The sequence below is a fragment of the Somniosus microcephalus genome, chromosome 25 (genome assembly GCF_052327205.1).
Source record: "Somniosus microcephalus isolate GS21.2 chromosome 25, FLI_Smic_1.0, whole genome shotgun sequence".
Classification (NCBI taxonomy): Eukaryota; Metazoa; Chordata; class Chondrichthyes; order Squaliformes; family Somniosidae; genus Somniosus; species Somniosus microcephalus.
In genome coordinates this window covers 32519763-32532480 of record NC_141011.1, presented here as the reverse complement: position 1 = coordinate 32532480, position 12718 = coordinate 32519763, and the positions used below count along the sequence as shown (strand labels likewise).

At 40.7% G+C, this 12718-nt stretch overlaps 1 protein-coding gene across 2 annotated transcripts in view; it reads left to right on the top strand.

Annotated features, from left to right (window-relative positions):
* LOC147100645 (intermediate filament family orphan 2-like) overlaps nt 1-12288 on the top strand; it is a 43061-nt gene extending 30773 nt beyond the window's left edge. For both annotated transcript variants that reach the window (XM_085967116.1, XM_085967115.1), the window contains exons 4-9: nt 1380-1520; nt 2366-2493; nt 5538-5658; nt 6816-6905; nt 7099-7229; nt 9379-12288. In XM_085967116.1, the coding sequence (XP_085823242.1) occupies nt 1380-1520; nt 2366-2493; nt 5538-5658; nt 6816-6905; nt 7099-7229; nt 9379-9484 (717 nt within the window). In that variant the 3' untranslated portion in view covers nt 9485-12288. The remainder of the gene's footprint in view (nt 1-1379; nt 1521-2365; nt 2494-5537; nt 5659-6815; nt 6906-7098; nt 7230-9378) is intronic.
* Nucleotides 12289-12718: the final 430 nt, after the last annotated feature.

Below are 12718 nucleotides of genomic sequence, written 5' to 3'. Positions count from 1 at the left end.
AAAAATAACTCTACTGTCTCCTGTGTTGTAATTTCTATTCTTGAGCTGGCAGAAGATTTGAAAAGAAACAGCTGATCCACGCACCTCTCTTACTGATTCTGGAACTTTCTCCAATCTCTCAAATGCTGCCACTGGGCTTTGATCTCTCTTACAATTCTTTGTGCATTTTATCTTTTCAAATCTTTTGTCCGCTCAAGAATATAGTGGAATTTCAACACGGTTGCCTTTACCCATTTTGATTACTACAGCTGACTGAGAAGTGCCTCTGCTGACCTGTGTCCTGATCTTGCTGCAACGATTGTTTCACACCAGCAGTGTGTACAGATTAGCAGACTGGTAAAACAATAGTTTTATTTAATATTACTAATGAGCCGTAGTTGAAGAGCTGCTAATCAATTGTTTGTTAAAGGAGTACAAAATTACCTTCACTCCTTGTCCTGCAAGATTAAAACGTGTGTGCCACTGCTCGAGTCCCAATATCGGAGAGGACGTTGGCAGCTGATTTAACAGCAGATACTTTAAACGAACCCAGTGTTTGAAGTGCTGATGAATGGGGCATATATTTAATGTAACATCGGGTGGTTACTGTACCAGCTGCTAACCACAGCATTAGGACTGAAATGGCAGCTCACCTCTTAATCTTGCAGGGAACGTAGCACACATTTCTGTTTAGAAGCCCTTTAACACTATTGTTTCACTCGTGCTAGCCTGTGCACTATTGAGCACGCCACCTTCGACTGAAGCTAAACAGATAGACCTGCTTTGTCAAGCTCTATGCTGTTCTCCCAAATCCTATAAAAATTCTCAAGTGAGAATGGAGATAATGGGAGCATGGATAATTAAGATTAGTTGTACGTACTATGTTCCTTCCATGTATTGACATGTTATGATCATCTGTCAGTGTAATCATTAAATCTGCCTTCAAATAATATTGGAAAACTGGAACATCTATTTCATAAAATTCTTATGGAATTGATTGCATGTTACGCACCTTGGAATGTTTTACTAAGTTAAAGTGCTATATAAATGCAAGTTATTGACGTCTGTTTGGCTTTAGAGGGACAGTTGTTTGTGTGTGGTCCATGTTCCGACAAAATGGTTGGGTATGAAGCCATATTTATATTTAAAAATCAAAAGTGCATGCTGCGAACAGCAGAAACAAAGCTGCCAGGGTAGTTGCTGTGCAATTGCTATACCGCAATGAAATGAGTGAAGTTTTTTTTTAACAGTTTGAAGTTGTCTTATACAGGTGTCGTTTGCATTGATGAGCTGGCTTTGACTGGAGCAATTAATCAAATTTGAGAGTTTCATTTACACCACCTGATCCAACAACATAGTTCATAAAACCTATGATAAAATTACTTTCTGTGCCATTTCAGCAAATGTCCGATTTGGATACCAAGATTCAAGAGAAGGCTATGAAGGTGGATATGGATATCTGCCGGAGGATCGACATCACTGCCAAACTCTGTGATGTAGCACAGCAGCGAAACTCTGAGGACATGAGCAAAATGTTCCAGGTGAAAGAAAACAGCAGTTGGGATTCAGTTAATGTGCATGAGAATAAAGGCTTCTGATATTGATGGCCAGTAAATGAACATATTCTGTGCCATGGAGTGATTTAAGATGTAGTATAAAGACTAGCTCTCCATGGGTTGAGTTCCCAATTTCACCTGGACAGTCTGCACGGGAATCATTTATTGCAGGAAAAGGTCTGCAGAGCGATGTTGGCTGAAGCCTGGTCACCTGTTTTACAAATTCTACCTTTGTAATATTAAATTCTGTTTGGAGTTCAACTATTAATTGGCAAGTTAATCAGTAGAAATACCTTTGTCAGATATATTTAAATGAAAAATAGAATGATTCCAATGTGTTGGCAAATAATTTTTAAAATATTAAACAGAAACTGATTTAATTACCTCAAGAATGTTTCAGGTTTAGAGCTTTCCAGATCCATTAATCGTAGAAATATAAAACCATTTGAGCCATTGCATTGAGAGTTATCGCATAGTTCAGTCACCTGCCCTTTCCCTGTACCCTTTATTTAAAAAAAAAATATTTTTCAAATAATTATCCATTTCTTTTTAATAAGTTTTATGAAATTAGGTTAAACTCTCCTCCACAGCACTAGTCAACTCCCCGCGAGGACATTAGTCCCAGCCCTGTTGAGCTGCAACACGCCCATCTTGTACAGGTCCCTCATTCCCCAGAGCTGGTCCCAATGTTCCAGGAATCTGAAGCCCTTCCTCGTGCACCATTTCTTCAGCTATGTGTTAACCTGCCTTATTTTGTTGCTCCTATACTCACCAGCATGTGGCACTTGGATCCTGCTCTTTAACTTCCTCCTGCTCTTTAACTTATTAAGGTGACAACTGTCAGCAAAAAGAAAGAGAAAAAGCCAGTCTGCGATGACGAGAGCTCGGAAACTGATGGGGATGACGTCAGCACATCCCTTAATATAACTGATGAAATGAAGCGAATGCTCAATCAGCTGTAAGTAAAGGTTCCTCTGGTCAATTAATGCACATTGCATAAAATTACAGTTTGCCTTCGGTAACTAATAACAGTGGTTTTGCTGTTAATATGTCATTAACTTGAGGAAGGTGGGGTGGAAGAGCATCCTTTGTGGTTACTTTATTAAAGCTATACAATGAGTTCAATTAGTTCCATTGAGGTTTTTAATTTTGGATATTGTTGGGGGCAGGATGTGTAGGTGGATGCACTAGAGGAGAAAGGAGGATAATGGTTATTCTCTCAATGCAAGAATGCATTTTTGTGCTCTGCTCTTTGCGGTTCTTTCCTAAATGTGACTAGTGCTGCAACATGGAGGTCTGAGGGTGCTTCTATGTGCTGTGCTTTTAGAGAAGGGAAGAAGATTGATATCTGCCGTTTCCTACTCCGTAAATTAATTCCAGTCTTGAGGGAAAAAGCATAAACAGGTGAGGCACATGTTCAAATGAGGGAAGGAAGAAAAAAATCGTGTTGTGGGCATTGTTTAGTGGACAGCTATAGAAAGAAAAAACCTGCATTGTTAGCACTCCCCTCTGAATCAGAAGGCTGCGAGTTCACGCTTGCTCCACGACTTGAACATATACACTAGGCTGACGTTTCATTGCAGTACTTTCTGTCAGGGGTGCCCTCCCTCAGAAAGGCTTTAATCTGAGGCTGTCTGCCTGTTTGGGTAGACGTTAAAGATTCCATGGCACCATTCATTAGAACAGCAGAGAATTATAGCGTCTGGACCACCTACCACCAAAAACAGATTTATTGTCCATCTCATTTCTGTTTGTGGGATCTTGCTGTGCACAAAATTGTTGTTACCTTTGCCTACTTAGGCAAGTGCCTGGTGCTGAAGCTCTGCACCAGCTACTGATCCAATCACCGTTTGCTGGGGTGTGTTTAAACTGTGATCAGGAGTGTAGTTAAAACAGATTCTCATCTTATGGTGCGTTGTGCTGTTCACCGTCCTGCTCGTGTGTTCCTGGTGACTGCTGTCTGCCAAGTGAGGGTTCAAATTCACGGTAGTCAGTTTTCTAATGACCAACTAGTGACTATCTTCCTCGACGGGGAGAAAGTCTCTTTGGAAGTTCAGATGGTTCCAAGATGGCATGCTTAACGATGGAAGATTAGAATTGAGTCAATCCACTGCCAGACTTTGGAATGCAGCACCAGAACCAGACAGGTCCACAGTACACACTGTTGATTTACTAGCAAACCTGGATCATTAATGGGACCTGGCATTTCAAGCTGAAATTCTTCCAACGTGGCTTCAAATAGCCCTTCATGCCAATACCCTAATGAGTAGGGTGGTCCCAGAGGAAGAAGTAGCAGGAACCATACTGGTGGGCTGTACTGGTGGGCTGTGTTATTTTAGTCGGTTAAACTCCCAACAGCAGCCCTTTGCACATTTAGGGGTCCAGATGACTAAGCTGTCTGGACTTTGTGCATTCTCCTTGTAGGGACATTTATCATTCAGTATCAGACGAAATAAACCCCACTTGTGTGGATTTTTCTGTAGCTTGGTGTGGAAACTTTTAAGCGTAGTGATGAGTCACACGTCCTGCTGGCAAAAAACAGTTCCATATGTTACTTCACAGTAATTTGTATGTGAATCACTGAGATGTGATGAGGTGTTGTATAAGTGGAGGTTTTTCAAAACTTTGTTTTGAAGGTCGCATGCAGTACACAGTGTGAGCACATTGGCTTTGTTCTCATTCCCCCACATGGTTTGCTTCTGAGCTTGGCTGGATAATCTCAAGTTAACAATATGGGATTTTAAACTAAACGTGTACAGTGGGTGGGAAAGAAGCTTTTCACATCTGGCACTGCAGACTTGTTTGTGACAATTTATGTGAAAAGGAAGAAAGAAACCATTTTTTTTTTCTACCAGTATTTACTTTTACGCTGCCTATAATATATCAATGTTCTCTGGTGTGAAGGAACAGTGATCAAAAATTGTACAAACGCAGACTTTATGGCTTTTCCCACCTTCAGTCATTCCTTTTAAAGAGGGCAAATGAAATCCTGGGGTTTATAAGCAGGGACTTGATGATGAATCTGTAGCAGTCTTGCATAAAATTTACAGCACAGAGACAGGCCATGTCTTCTGCTAAAGCAGAGTACTGAACGTAGTTTTGGATCTCCATTATTGAAAGGATGTTGGAGCCATGGAAAAGGTGCAAAGTAGATTCATTAGAATGACATTAGTGATAGGATATAGCAGTGGTGGGAGACTTGGACAAGAACTAGAACTATGTTAGAACAGATAAGATTAAGGGGGTTCTAATGGAAGAGTTCAATCTTGAAATGGATTGAGAGGTTAAATAGTGAAACGTTATTTTACTGGTGAGTAAATTGGGAACAATGGGGCAGAAAACTTGGGATTGACTAACTTGATTGTGTTTTTTGATGAGGTAACCGAGAGGGTGGAAGAGGGCAGTGCCATTGATGATGTGTATATGAATTTTCTAAAAGCATTTGATAAAGTACCACATATTAGGCTGGTCAGCAAAATTGAAGCCTTGGGATGAAAAGCGGCAATAGCAGCATGGATACAAAATTGGCTAAGGGATAGAAAACCGAGTTATGGTAAATAGCTGTTTTTTGAACTGGAGGGAGGTATACAGTGGAGTTCCTCAAGATTCAGTATTCAGTGCACATTAATGACTTGGACTTTGTTGGGGAGGTACAGGGCACATTTTGTGTCCTCTGATTATTGCAACTTAAAAACTATTCCACATCTTTCTTTCCGGTATCTCTTCCCTTTTTACCATTGCCGTGCATTCTCTCACCCTTAAAATCAGCTTGTTTCAAATTTAGCTTTTTTAGTTGTCTTCCTTTTGTTTTCTACCCTCATGTCAACCCTGAATGTCAGAACGTTACGGCCACTAGATCCCAAATGTTGTCTTCTACTTTGCATATTGTTCCCTCCTCGTGTTGATTCCTTGATGATATTGGGAGAGAACGAACATGTGGAACACGACCTGCTTTAACCTGTATGCACATCTGGAATTAATATTTTGTATGTTTCTCTCCAGGCGAGAGACATTTGACTTTGAGGACGACTGTGACAGTTTGAGCTGGGAAGAAAATGAAGAGACCCTACTGCTTTGGGAAGATTTCTCCGAGTACACAGCCACCGTGGAACCTGCAGCAGAGGTACCCGTATTCACAAGTGAATGATTCAATGTATACTGGGAGGGGGTAAGTGGTGGAGTCTGTCAGACTATGAATAGTCTAAAACTCTCTGACTGGTCCACAGTTCCACATTGCATTAGGGTGTTATTCATTAGTGAAGCCTTTGCCCTGAGTGAATTGGCTGACCCAGAGATTCTGATTGAACAGAGGGTAATGTTTCCTCATGCTTGAGACCTCATTGAAACCTTTGTAGATTTAAAAATAAGTAGTTTGTGTCCCTCTAAAATATAGAAAGCCGAGGGAGTCCAGTACTGCTCTCCTTGCCCTAACATGTTGAAGTGACCTCTTTAACCCCAGATGAAATATTTTAGGACAATAAGTTTGAAAATTCAAATGTACAATTCGCCTGTGAGCAAGTCATGTAATTCGTTTGTTCTTTTGACTCCTTGCATCATATGCGATGTCGCTATTTGCCGTTTCTCAGCTGACAAGGCAGCGGGTGACCTGCTCTTCCTATCTGCCGGAGGTTCTGTGTTAGTGACCATTAGAGAGTGGGCTGAATAATCTGGCCTCGTTTACCCCTCTTCTGTTTTCTTTTCCTGTCCCTCCAGTCCACCTGGATGGCACATTGTATGGAGATTGCAGTAAGTACTAGCTTGTACCCCCATGATAGCTATATCTGAGTGGCATAGCACTGCCAGTTATGGATAATTTAATTCCATCTTCAGTGGTGTTTTCTGCCCTAGATTAGGTCATAGTACAGAATGTACCTCCCCAGTGGCCCAGATATCTCTGGACAGAGTTGGTAGAATTAGGGGCAGGTTGTGGATGGAGAGAGGAAATATTTGATCCCAAAGGAACTCGTGTCACTTTCAGGTCTCAACACTAAATCTCAGTTACGTATAGAGAACATGCACAATTAATAGCAACAACCACCCAATCATGTCTCTCAGCCTGAAAGAAGTGTTTTCTCTGCAGAAATGGTTCAATAATGTCGTTGTTCATTGCTCATGCTGATCTCAAACTTTTTGAAGGGTGATTTGATATGTTTATCTAGTCTGGTCTTGAGCATTTGGGTACAGAGTATGTGTATTTGTGATCCAATAGGGGATTTTTCTTGTAATTATTTATAGATATTGGTGAAGAGTGTTTAAAATGTATTAATGTTTTACTCAAAGGATGAAACACTGGAAACTGTGATCAAAGAAACTGAATCACTCTTCAAAACTAGAGAAAAGGAGTATCAGGAAACCATTGACCAAATAGAGGTGCGATTCTTTTGGTGTACATTAGACATCGCCTAATCAATAAATGTTAAATATTTTACTAATGTAATCTTGTGCGCTGCATCCACTTGCTGCGCCACTGCCTACTACCCCTCGCCCAATGCACGAGTTGCCTCCTCTTTCACCCCCTCCCCACTCATTGCACTTCACTCACTGCATCTTTCTTTTGCCTCAGCTGGAGTTGACCAGTGCCAAAAGTGATATGAACCGCCACCTCCATGAATACATGGAAATGTGCAGCATGAAGCGTGGCCTCGATGTGCAGATGGAAACCTGTCGTCGGCTCATTAAACAATCAGGAGGCAGGTAAGAGAACCCATGATGTTAAACTTCACGGAATTTTTAAATCTGTCTTAACCTTTGTAAGTGCAGGGTGTTGCTACACACTTACTGGTGCGCAGTATCCTGAACCCAACAACACTAGTCTGATCTGGCTGTTTTTGGACCTGACATCAAGTGATCTTTTAATGTGGGGATCAGTGGTGTGAATGTTTCAGCAGGAGTTGGATAGTTTCTCTAAAATTGTCCACCCAAGTTTTTAATAATGGGCCGGATCATGCTGGAATGACATGCCCCGTTAGTTAGACTTTTTTCTGCCCCCTTCAACGCAAAAAAACGTTGCGCCATAACTTGCTGGAAATGCAAGCTGAGGGCAGCGGGGCATGTGGGACCTCAGTGAACGGCGGGACCAACAGTTTATCTCCTTAACCAATGAGATTTAAGGATTGAGAAAGAAACAACTGAGAGGGAAATAGGGTGAATTAGAGTCCAATCAAGTACAAAAAGAGTAGAAAGGGAAAGAAAGATTGGATTAAGAGAAAAAGGAGACAAAGAAAAACTAAGGAAAAAAATATAAATTTGACCTTTTTAAAATCTCTAACAACAATTTACCACCTGAAGGAATGAGACTCCACAGTTTAAATTGTTCAAATTCTGGGCCAGTGAGGTTGATTGGTACGGCATTAACAATTACTATTACCAGACTAGATAAACATACCAGACTTAACTTTCTATGGCAAGTTTAATGGACAATTAATGTGCAAATCCATCAAGTTCTTAAAAATAACTGGGATGTTGAGTTGCTGTTTGTGGGAAGCAAATGGTGGAGCGGCATAAATCGACCAGCAAGTTCTGGAGATTCGCAAATCACGCCGTATCTCTTAATCCACTGAACTTGCTGTAGATTTGTGCATTAATAACGGCGTGCGTCGTGCCGTTATTTTTCCAGCAAGATCTGGGCCATTAGTTGAAGTCTGGGAATTTCCCTGCAGAGGGCTTTTCAACTTGCTATAATTTCATCATGTAATTGTACATTAGCTGGGTTTAGGTAGAACACGAGAATTTACATTTTTCTAGCACCATATCCAAATTCAGCAGGCCCCAAAGCACTTCACAACCAATGAATTTGTTTTAAAGTGCAATAATTGTTACATAGACTAGTACAAGCTAAATTACCAAAATAATATAAAGGATTTTTCCTTCTCTGTATCATCTGAGATTTAGAGTGTGGCCGTCCAGAAATGTTGGGCTGGCAAGATTATGACTGAATATAGTATTGACTGACTTAGTATTCTTCTTGGTTTTGATATCTATTTCAGTTACTACTTACATTTCTCTCTCTCAAATATTGTCTGCTCTCTCTTCTCTCCAATTCCCCAAAATGCTGCACATGAATCCCTGATTGCATGAGTGGGTAATGAGGCCTTGTGTGACTGCATGCCAGGAGATGGGTGAAAGCTGCCCAGGTGGCCTGTCCTGTATTCAGCATCGCTTCCTGACAAAAGGACCAAGTGCAGGAACTTGTGTAAGGAACTATAGGCACAATCCTGCAGCTTTTTGCATTCCATGGCAAAGTGCATTGGAGCAAAGCACCAACTTTTATGATTTGTACAAAAAAATTTAAAGGAACTCCCAAGGATCAGTGAACAGATTAGAGAAGCTAGGATTGTTCTCCTTAGAGCAGAGAAGGATAAGGGGTGATTCAAAAGGTGTTCAAAATTATGAGGGGTTTCGATAGAGTAAATGGGGAGAAGCTGTTTCCAGTGCCAGAAGGGTTGTGAGCCAGAGGGCACAGATTTAAGGTTAAGTCAAAGGAACTGGAGGGGAGATGAGAAATTGTTTTACACAGTGAGTTATGCTATGGAATGCACTCCCTGAAAAGGGGGTGGAAGCAGATTCAATAGTAACTTTCAAAAGGGAATTGGATTAATACTTGAAGGGGAAACATTTGCAGCACTATTTGGGGGGGTGGGGGGGGGGCGGAGAGCAGGGGAGTGGGCCGAATTGGATAGCTCTTTCAAAGAGCCGGCACAGGCATCATGGGCCAAATGGCCCCCTCCTTTGCTGTAAGATTCTATGATCTCATTAGTGCCTGATTTTATGTCTAATCGACTTTTCACATTTAATTTGAGATTATTCCTTCTTTCTCTTTTTTCCCCCCACCCCCACCGAACAGAAAATCCCCGTCATTCAGTTCCGCAGCAAGCAGTGACTCAGGGAACACAGACGAAATCACTGATGAATTTGAGCGAGATGGGGAAGGTGATGGTTCTGTGAGCTGATGAATGGATACATGTGAAATGGACACAACCTGCCTGTACCTACAGCAATTACCTTTTAACCCTATTTTTGCTAGGGTGCAAAGGGCTCTGTTCATGTACATATAGTGAAGCCCTGAACATTGGTGCTGTACATTTGTATGGTTGTACAGAACAGTACCATCAGAAAGAATTGGAAAAACATTGAGGACTTCCAACTGGTGCAGAAACCCACCATGATGTTAACTACTATGCAAGTGGCTTGCCTTACACATCAAGAGCCTTCACCTCCCTGGGGGAGACGAACTCCACAGCATTTCTGAAAGAGTAGCTGAAGTATCTTTTGAAATGCATGTGGTAGCTGTTAAATAATTATAGATTGGGTTAAAGGAGTGGTTTATTTACTAAGTATGTTCATGTTATTTGATAGATGGGATCAGCACTGGCCATTCTGGGTTTCTACAGGTCTTTAATGTAAACAATTTGAATCTGATTAAACTGCTGTCACTAAATAAGCAATCACTGAAACAGTTTTAACTGTTTGGTATGGTCTATACGTTCTGCACTGAAAGTTATTAACATAAACCTCTATTGTCTTTATTCTCTGTAAACCGATGGATTATTGTGACCTGTACGCAATCATTGTTTCACCTTAATACTGCCAGGACTATGAGCAAGTACAGTGCTGTATTTGGGGATAAGTTATTATAGAATCCATGTAGGGTGCTCATCGTGTCTGAAGAATTGGATTAAATTTATAGATTGAAAACTATATTTTATCCAATTTTTTAACCCTTACTCCCACAAAAATAAATTCAGGACAACCATTGTGTAATCAGGAGCACCTTCATTTTACCTTTTTCTGAACTGTTTGGCTTCATTTCTACAGTCTGGTTCTGAAAAGAAGTTAACTGGAATCTATATTAAAATTGTGCAGAATGGGAACAGACTGGAGTGAATGATCCAGTGATGATGAATAATTGATGACTTTGGTGCTTCTGTTCTGTAAATTTGGCATTTTACATCCATTGCAATCCCTAGACCCCTTCTGCAATTCAGTTTTAAACAAAAAAAAAAATACCTCAAGGTCCTGACTGAAAGGAAGTGTTATTTATGAATAACAATAGTTTTTAAAAGAATGTTCTAATAAATTATCCACTAACCAGCAGCAACTTCATATGGGATATTGTTTTAGCGATGGGACTTTGGATGTGAAAGATCCAGAACCAGGCAACACCACAGACACCTGAGCTTTGAGACTTTGTCTCGCAAGCAGCAGATGTTCCTGTCACGGCAGTTTTATTCCATCCATGAGTGGTGATGTTTGGCACAGAAGAATGTTAGTTCACTGCCATCTTTTTCCCTTTATCAATTTAGCATGCATATTCTTTCAGTTTGTAAAGTGAAAACTTGGTTGCTTGAGACTGTATCACTCTACCTGGGATGTGTTCGTATTAAAATGAGGGGGCTTACACATTGCCAGTGCTGGAATCTGACCACGGTGCAGAGGATGTAGTCATCAGTAACACCGACTTGGGAATGTTGCCAAAAAAGCTGCTGTCCTTAACTTACAAAATGGAAGAGTGAATTTGATTTTAAGTGAACCCCCCCCATTTGAATTTTATATATATTTTCTCATTCTTTAACAAATCAAGTTAGCAGGCGACCTATCAGGCCTCACCCCTGCTAATTTTGAGCTGGTGTTTGGTAGGTTTATTTCAGCAACTTGGATAACTGGGTCTCTGATTTATTTTTGCCTTCGTTTTTGTGGGACTGTCCCATCTGCCTCAATTAAGTCGCTTAAGACTTTTATCAGCATATGGTAATAGGAAGACCATTTCAGTGATTGGGCGAAGTTCTGGGAATGAAGATTCTATTTTTGTACATATTCAAAGACTTTCCTGTCTAAAACTATGTACAGGAAACTTTGTGCTATCTGGCACCGACGGGACCGAGCTGTTGCCGTTCTCTCAAAACTGCCGGACAAACCAGCGTTAATGTTGAAGCATACGGAGCTTTTCAGCTCCGTATCTGGCAACAAACACTGTAGCTTCTAAACAGTCGGCCGTACCTTGGAAGCGTCTGTCGCTTAGCAACAGCTTCAGAGAGACTTTGCAGAGCCTGACTGTTGAAAAAAAAGCCACGAGAAGAAAAAAAAGCTAACAAAACGGCTCCTGATTTTTGCCGGTGGCTCGAGCTTGCCGGACATTTAGCCTCCGGATAACACACAGTTTCCTGTATGCTGACTAACGCAATTAAAGAGGGAGTAATCTGAGCAGGAGAGCAATCCCTGAAGCCAATTATTGCTTGATATGGTCCCATCTTTCAAATAGCTAAAGAGCTCCATTCTTTTTCCAAAATCCACATTTTAATAACAATATACATTAGTAGTGTAGGACTGAGTGGTATAGTCAGTTTAAAATATTGTCCTGTCACCTGTATAATCTGGCTTCAAATGCCATGATTGACAATCTCAGGCCATAATAAATAGTGGTAAAAAATAAAAATGGAAATGTGGCACTGACGCAGCAGGTGGTGGTCTGGTGAAGTTGGGGGGAACCTGTGACACATTGTTGAGGCAGGGTAAAGGGAGAATTGCTGTGGAACAGTTGAAAGAGCTTTACTCTGCATCTAACTTGTTCTGCACCTGACCTGGGGGTGATACCAATGCTGGGCAAACAATGGAAAAACAGTTTTAATAGCATTTACATGCCTCACCTCGGCAACCACCAAATTATAAAAACATGAAACGGTCATTCAGCCCAACAAGCCTGTTCCTTGTATTAAGTGTAATGGTAGCTAGAATTAATAAATCTATAATTTATCCATTCTGTTGTGGAAGTATTTACATTTGATGCTTGAATTGAATGGGGTATAACTGAAGAGACCTGAAGAAAGGCTGTTTCACACTACAGATTTTACAGCCTTTAGATACTGGTATTTCTGTAAGTAAATGGAGTAGTATCTGGATTCTTCAAGGATTAGTGTCGTATTGATGCTTCCATCAAGAATGGGTGTCACTTTTCAACCCAGGAGAGCAAAGTACTTCCTCCTTTAGCCCCATACTAAATATTGGTGTATCCAAGTAATCTATCTTTTTTTAATTTAGATTTTAAAAATTGGGCAGCTTTAATGAGAGTAAATAAGTTACTTTAACCCTCAACCGCTTTTTTATGTCTTTAAACCATTTCAGTATATAGATGGAATAATTTGGAAATATTTGTTTTCCTCCACTTGTACCTTGGTGGCATTTTTTAC